This window comes from Nestor notabilis, unplaced genomic scaffold, assembly GCF_000696875.1.
Source record: "Nestor notabilis isolate BGI_N333 unplaced genomic scaffold, ASM69687v1 scaffold31885, whole genome shotgun sequence".
Lineage (NCBI taxonomy): Eukaryota > Metazoa > Chordata > Aves > Psittaciformes > Psittacidae > Nestor > Nestor notabilis.
Genome location: NW_009928448.1, coordinates 1 through 8,044, shown reverse-complemented (window position 1 = coordinate 8,044; position 8,044 = coordinate 1). Strand labels below are relative to the sequence as shown.

At 41.2% G+C, this 8,044-nt stretch overlaps 1 protein-coding gene across 1 annotated transcript; it reads right to left on the bottom strand.

The window, feature by feature from the left end:
• Positions 1-1,070: 1,070 nt before the first annotated feature.
• On the bottom strand, positions 1,071-7,247 carry TMEM129 (transmembrane protein 129, E3 ubiquitin protein ligase; the record flags this gene model as incomplete). Its single annotated transcript, XM_010014500.1, is given in 4 exon segments — positions 1,071-1,694; positions 4,285-4,444; positions 6,754-7,232; positions 7,234-7,247. Coding segments are annotated over 4 exon segments (902 nt in total), but the record flags the coding sequence as incomplete, so codon positions are not given.
• Positions 7,248-8,044: the final 797 nt, after the last annotated feature.

Here is an 8,044-nt window from a genome sequence, read left to right as displayed (position 1 = left end):
AAGCTGGAGAGGGATTTCTTGTAAGAGCATGGGCAATTTACTAAGAAGATCCTTCTGATTACGCAGGTGAGAGATTTTAGGGCTTTTTTTCTCCTAGACCAAAGCATTAAAACACTCCTTTCTCTCACTGTTTGACCCACCTGTCTGCCTGAGGTTACCACCCCTCTAGGAGGGACAACCTAAGTAAGCAAATACGTGCATCTCAGCCCGTGCAGTGCACAGGTCAGTGTTAACGACTCACACATTCTCTAGCAGCTTGAGGCTTTCCACCAAGCAGTACGCCACAGAATTGTTCATTTAAGGGTGCGATGGACAGCTAGAAGACTAAGCATTGCATTTAGACCTAGAAGTAAGGCGCTCTTAAATGTATGGAAAATGCTTTGATTTTAATTTTGAGATTATTTTGGTGCAGATCAGATCAAGTGTGCATCAGTACCCCATGAATATTAACAACAGCAACTACTGCTTACAATCAGTCCTGGAATTGCAAGCCCAAAAACCTTGTGTTAATGATAGTCATTCCTTAGGCATCTAGCATGGCAACTTCTACCTTTGTGATCCTGGCATCAATTTTACAGGCAAAATTACCCCTCAGAAAAGGCTTATGGGCTTTGGAACAGCTGAGCATTCTTTCAGAGTATTTAGATAGTTCAGATGTTTGCTGCACTCTATTCAAATGTATAAAAAACCCATGTCCATCACCCAAAGAGCATTGAAACCCTAAGCTATGCAGCTCTTAGCAACCAACAGATTTAACAAAGCATAGCATTAGCAGTGTAGGTAAATGGGGAATGTTTCTGAGTCTTTCTGTTATCCGAAATAAATACATCCATCAAAAAATAAGCTAGAAGCAGATTACTGGAATAAAAGATCCCTGTGGGGGTTACACATCTTCAGGGATTAAATTCTTTAGCCTACAGAAAATGGTCCCCCTTCTAAGTGGAGGGGAGCAGCAGAAGGAACACAACTGGTATACTTATTCAGTGAACACTTGCAAAGATTAATAAGAACTTTACAAATTGATTGAAGAAGAACAAAAATATGAATGAAGTCTAACCAAAGTAATTTTCTCAGTTAGCCCTTTATTAAAGAATCAAAAACCAAGTTAGATTTAAAAATTGAATTTAACCTATGGTAAAACTTAAAAAAGAAGACACTACTGTAAGTGTAAAGGTATATCCTTATTCCACCCAAGACATAAGAAAGTGAAGTCTGGATTAAATAAAATTCCAGAAACTGACATCTATGGAATAAAAGCCAAATATACAGGTAAAAGCTGAGAGGAACTGGAAAGATTTACATCTGTTTTCAACACTATAAAAGAAAGCTTTGGAGCTTGCACCCTTGTAGAACATGAAGTCTCAGAAACAAATCTAACAGGCCTTTTAACCGAACCCACTATGAAATAATGAAATTTAAAAAGTTAAAACATACCCAATTATTACTCATCGTATTATGCAAACATCTAAAATGCAAAATTTGGCTCGGCAAGTTGGACAAGGCACTTGGCTCGACAGCCACGTCTCCGGGCGCTGCTGATCCTGTCGGCTCGCAAACCATTTGCCCATGCAGGTGAGGCACCACATGGGACGACAGTAGCACTGCTGGCACTCCCCTTCGTTCGGCTCCTGGCAGTTCTTGACGAGCTTGATGTTAGCAATAGTCTGCATACACCCTATGCATGGCTCCAGCTCCTAGAGAAAGAGGAAATCGTCAAACCCTGACCCATGAACTGCACAGCCTGGAGTTGGGCAGAGCCTCAAGGCAGAACTGCCCCACCAGAAGATATCAAATAGTTTCAGTATCCATAGCTTTGTTTTATTAGAGCAAATCTTTTATTAGAATAAGGACAAAGTACCTCTTTAAATAAAAAAACCCAGAACTGCTGCATGAGACTGAATAAGCAAAAATGACTGAATCAATCCATTCTTTCTCTCTCTGAAGAGCTCCACTTGTTTCCAGAGCACAGCAGCCAGGGCAAGGTGAGCAAGTAGCTATCTTTATCGTTTAGACATACTGTTTTTCAAAAACCATACCAATATAAAGTAAGGACAATAAACAAACAGTTCTTACCACTTATTACAGCAAATGGCTGTTCCTGTCTTCCGTCTTTCTGAGAGACATAAATAACAGAGGAAATCGGGGCTCTACTCAGCACAATGGGCACTCATCTTGAAGGACCAGAAATGTACTTAATTTTTCTTGGCTAATACTGGAATAATTGCTATTTCCCCACAGTTAATGATGCCACATAAACTTGAAATTGCATATAGGGAGGTCATCTTGCTAGGAAGTGTTTTACAAATAATAAACAGTAATTAGCATTTCCCATGTGTCTTCCAGCCAAAGCTCTCCAAGGCCGTGACAAAGCTCAAAAGACAGCACACTGAACAGGCATGGAGACCTGAATCCTATTCATACTGCTACTGGGGTAACAAAAAGCTGCTCTGCTTTGTGTTCACTAGTTCCCACCTCCAGTGTCTCTTCCCTTGTCAGCTCAAGTGTCTGTCCAACCACACTGGCAGCTTGCCCATGGAGCAGATCCAGATGAGAACCAGTCATCCTGCTTTTCACCTTGATCATCTCTCCTAACAAAGTTCACTGCAGACTTGTGTCGACATGGGATGGAAGTGTGCAGTAAGCAGAATTGCTTCTTTTGGAAGCTGGATCAGCTTTCACTTGTGAAATTAGTACTTCTAGTTTTTTAGACAGAAAAAACTCTAGCATAGAAAGGTTAAATAACTTTCCCAGATTAGGAAAAATGCCATGTTTTCCATATCAGTTTCTGATATTATTTATCACTCAATGTCAAACCAAAGTTCAGTAGCTCAGCTGACATGTAAATGTGTCACAAATGAAAAGACCTGCAAGAAAGCAGCTCTCACATTATCTTCTATTTTGAACGTTTCTTTTCACTGTACACTGCCACAGCTACCAGAATAGACAGCAGACATATCTGATCCAGTTTGATATTAGCTAGTTCATGTAACCAGACAGTGAAAACACCATACAAGCTGCATAACACTACCAGAGATACCAAGTACTCACTCCATGAGCTGGAGGAACACCTCACACAGACTCACCACAAGGTCACCAGAACTAGTTTAATTAGTTACCTCTGGTACAATGAACAGTGCTCTAGTCACATTTCTGACTGCTGCACAAGTATAATAATGACGAGGTCACAGATATTACTGTAGGGAAGACTCTGTGGCGTTATTTACAGTTAAAGCAAGGCCCAATTAAGAATCATTAATTAATTTCAGCACAAGATCCAGCAAAACCTGGCTATCTGGAAAAGCAAGCCGTAATGGAGCAAACTGCCTAAGGAACAGTAACAACAGCTGTGATTCTAGCTCCCCATAAACCTTCTGGAAACATAACCTCATCATTTCCAACGTTTTCAAGTAAAATTTTATATGGGCATTATTACTGGGGGCTTTCTTCCACTATGCTGTTTCTCACATCTCAAAAATGTCATGCTCATAATGTAGTCCATCCCCTCATAGAAGGAACAGAAGCAGCAGCCAGAACTATATTTATTACATGTTTACTGAAATGGAAGATCAGCCCTTTGATGGATGCACTGACCCCAGCTGAGTGAACAGCACTTTGGTCCAGGCACTGCCGAAGAAGAGGCTTGACTGGAGCCAGCCCTGCTGTGCAGACCTTGAGCAAGTACGCTAGGCCAGACCTTCTTGGAATGTGAAGGCATGTAGGCCATGTCTTATCAGAAGCTAATGGTACCAGCCTGATCTGAACTAGACAAAACTAAACGGCTGCACATGCCCTGAAGGGGAGTTTGACTATGAGTCAAACTTTGCACTATAAATATCCATACCCCCGAGCCCATTTTGCTCTCTTGTGTGGCATCAGGCTGTACAGCAGTGATCTCCCTTGAGGTAAGACACCTCTCACAGTTACTCTTCAAGGTTGAGAGATCCCTTTCCCAGCCTTTGTTATGTACAGCAAGGTAAGCAACATTCTGTATCAGATCTAGAGCATATTGTATAAACGCTAGCTTAATTACTAGAAGTACAGTAGAGTGACTGCTGTTTAATTACCATTTAATTACCATTTGATTACTGTTTAATTACCATGTAATAATTATCATTTAATCAGCTTTGAACCATGAAACCTTTTGGTTAACCTCATGACAATGACTTACCTTAAAATTCACCTTCGACAGCCCTAAAGAAAGAGTTATCAATGACACAGTAATCACAGGCTCAGCTGTATTGAAAAGTATAATGATTACAGTCTCACATGGATAGAAAATCTCACCTGGGTGCTTGGAACTGAGTAAGTCTGGTTAATTTCCACCAGAGATGTAAAGGTTTCTAGAAATAAATCACTAAGGCTTTGATGGATCACAACATTAGCTGCATTGCTGATGGGAGCATGGAGCTTTTCTCGGAGCTCCCCATACTCTGTAGAGTTCAACCTGAAGAACAAAAGATGGAACAAAACATTACCATGATTATCCGTTCAAATTCCTTGACAGTACATTGCAGAGGTTACCACCAGAGAAGTGAATCCACACAAAAGCTATTTAGGTTGGTACATACTAGTCAATAAGGAAGTGTTGAGTATTTTGTTTTCTTTTGCTCTTTAGTTGTTTTTGACACAACTTAAGACAATAGAACACACTGTCCTCCTTATATCTGACAGGATATGCCAGAGATTAACTCAGACATACAAAAAATAAAGGAAGGGTTTGAAGTTACCAGCATGAAGAAAAGCAATACAGATACCTAAGTCATGCATCAACTGTAAAGTACTGCATGCTCAATTTCTGTCCACCTTTTTAATTCCTATTTACTTGGACCATATCTGAATTCTGATTTGTAAATTCCAGAGGACAGAAATCAGAGTTCTATCATGTGGCATGTATCACAAGGTGATACAGTACATAGAAGTATCAGGATAATGTCAATCAGTGTCAGTTTCTGTGATTTTATGATTCAATTTTAGATAAAACTGAAATTTCATGAAGGTTACAAAGAGGTGCTGAATGTGACTTATGTTTTGAATTAAGGCTGAAAGAAGTTGCATATCACATTAGGTTTACTTCTGCTAAGTAAAGTGAGGCCCACAGACCTCAAGAGGCACATGAGACCATATGCAGATCTGGCAGTGACACATGACTGTTGTTACCCCTATTTATTGTAATGGTTCTGAGCTGTAAAGTCAGAACTCTCCAGCTTGATGTTTCCACTCATTAAACAGCTTTCACAGAGAAGCCCTGTGAACATTGTCCTGAAATTCCTTTTTTTCCTGGAGCCCAGTACAATGCAATACTGGCTTAGCTTAAGCACCTGGTGGTCTCCATTGTTTCAACTACTATAGGATAATGTTTGTTAACAGATGCTATTATCTGTGCAAATAACAGGGACCATTCAATGCAGAGGAAAAATTCACATTGCACACTCAGGGAAATGTGGCCTGCCTGCACAAAAGCATTTTTCTTCCAGAAACATCCCAGTGTATGTAATCTGATTCTGGATATACACAATAATCCTTTGTCCTTAATAGGGGAATTCTGTCCTATGGCACTTTTCTTAAATCCTGTATGACTGCTTTCTAGCAGAGACTTGCTATTTCTGACATATCTTATTACAAGAACTTTCAATCACTGTTCTAGGTGGAGTTCTGTTTAGTTACAAAATAAAGTTTTGGGGGTTAGATTTTTTCCCCTAAAAAGGAATTGTAAATACATGATTTTCTAAGCTGGGGATGTAGTTTTGTCAGTCTGGGACTGAAGCACTTACAGAAAAAAATCATTAGTTATTTAATACTTACTTGGTCACCACTCCACGGGTCTACTCAGGATTTTCACGCTTACCTTCACTAATCTCTCATTCTGAGCTCTCTTCACCGGGGTATCTCATGCAATCACTGCTATGACTTCTGGATTGCCAGGACCCCTCTGTTCACCTACAAGTCTGGTGATCTGCCTACTTCTAATTACATAGTTAATAAATCCTGCTGTCGTACAAATGCACAGCAAGCAGACACTCAAAGGCCTTTTCAAACACAGATTTAGAAGCACTAATATGGCTTTCTGTACTCAATTTAATGACAACCGGGACTTTAGCATCCTTCTACTCAGTGTTACAGGTTTCTGCAGAACTTGCACTTTTACCTAGCTACGCAGAGACTGCTGAAAAAAAAATAGCATGCACCCTTGGAAAACAAGCCCTGACAGGTTACAGCATATTTGCTATGATTTGCTGCTATGAGAACATAGAAACAGACCAAGATTACTTCCTTGATTTAAGGAAGTTGGTTTGTAGTAGCTCAGAGAGAACTCTGAGTACTAACAAAATCACGAGCCTTGAGCAGAGGGAAAAAGAGTCATGGGTGAAAACCAGCCAGTTATAGACAAATAATTACTTCTCCTTCCCCAGAATTTGGAAGAACAAAGATTCTCCCTTTCATTCCTGTTCTCCATCTTTCACCTAAGTTTTTCCAGTTCTTTCTGCATCCAGCACAATCCTCTTCCTATGAAAGGATCAAACAGGGCAGTCCCTCTGTATAACCACTGTGCATTCAATACTGTGGTTGTATGAATCCTTCTAAACAACCTTTCTTCACTGCACTGTGTGGCAGAACTGCACACACAGCATCTCTGACCACCAGGCAGGGACTAAAAAGGACGGGATGAGACATGAATCTTCAGCTCTGCCACAAAAGTACTCCATTAGCACCATCAAATAGCACAGACGTAACATAAAAGGGTAGTTGTTTTACCGGATATCAAATGCCTTCACATAGGGATTAATACTGGCAACACGGATGGTGAGGAACTGCACAGGCATATTTGAGTCTGGGGTGAGCTCGTGCTGTCTGGAGTCTGTCACTGTCAAATGAATGTCCTGCTGCTGGGCAACATGTAAAGAGTAGGTGGTCACTTTAATCACCCATGTGTCCGTGACGATCACCCTCGCTCCTGGGGCTCCGGTAGCAAATTTGTCAATTCTCCTAAATTCCGTATTGATGGAAGAAGCTACTGCCCTCCAACCCGACTGCGGGAGAGCATAAAGAGCAAGTGTTCGGGCTAATGGATGATTATTCCAACCTTTCCGTGACCAGTAATATGCCAGGGCACTGGTGACAGCTGGAAAGAGAACAGCGAAGAAGAAGAAAGTTTTCCATCCTTTTGAAGCCAGGTAGAAAAAGCAAAGATGTTTTTCAGGTGCAGCAAAGCACATACCAAGGTAATAACCTGCAAGGAAAAAGACTTACTTTCAGAAAGCAATTAAGTACATACATAAACACATATCCTGAATCATAACTATCTAACCAGTGAGCTCATCTCCAGGAGAGCTGCTGTACCTCTGGATGACAACTCAAATGCAAGCCTCTTGTCATAACCTAAGGTAAATTCATACCTGCCACTGATTTTAACCAGAATTACGTAACTAAATGAAGCTGATTTGAATTTGCAGGTTAAATAAAATTACCTGTATGATGCCACATAGTTTTAGCAGAATTGCATGGCTACAGGAAGCTCATTTGAATAAAATGCTACTTCTCTGTAACTGCAGTAAACTAGTCAGAAAGCTTAACATCACAAAGAGGTGTGAGCAATAATAAAATAGAATCACAGAGTGGTTTCGGTTGGAAGGGACCTTAAAGCTCCTCCAGCTCCAACCCCTTCCACAGGCAGGGACACCTTCCACTGGACCAGGCTGGTCAAAGCCCCTGTGTCCAACCTGGCCTTGAACACTGCCAGGGATGGGGCAGCCACAACTCTGGACAACCTGTTCCAGTGCCTCACCACCCTCGCAGTAAAAAACTTCTTAGTTATATCTAATCTAAAGCTATCATTTTTTCAGTATAAAGTCGTTACTCTGTCTTATTCCTACACCCCCTTGTCAAAAGTCCCTTTCCAGCTTCCTTATAGGTCGCGTTTAGGGCATTTCCAGGATGTATACCGTGACCGACTGACCCACGCCTGCGTGCACCGGACAGACGGGCACTGCTGAGGACTCCCCGGCTCCCGGCGGGCACAACAGGACCCCGGCAGCGGGTTTTCATC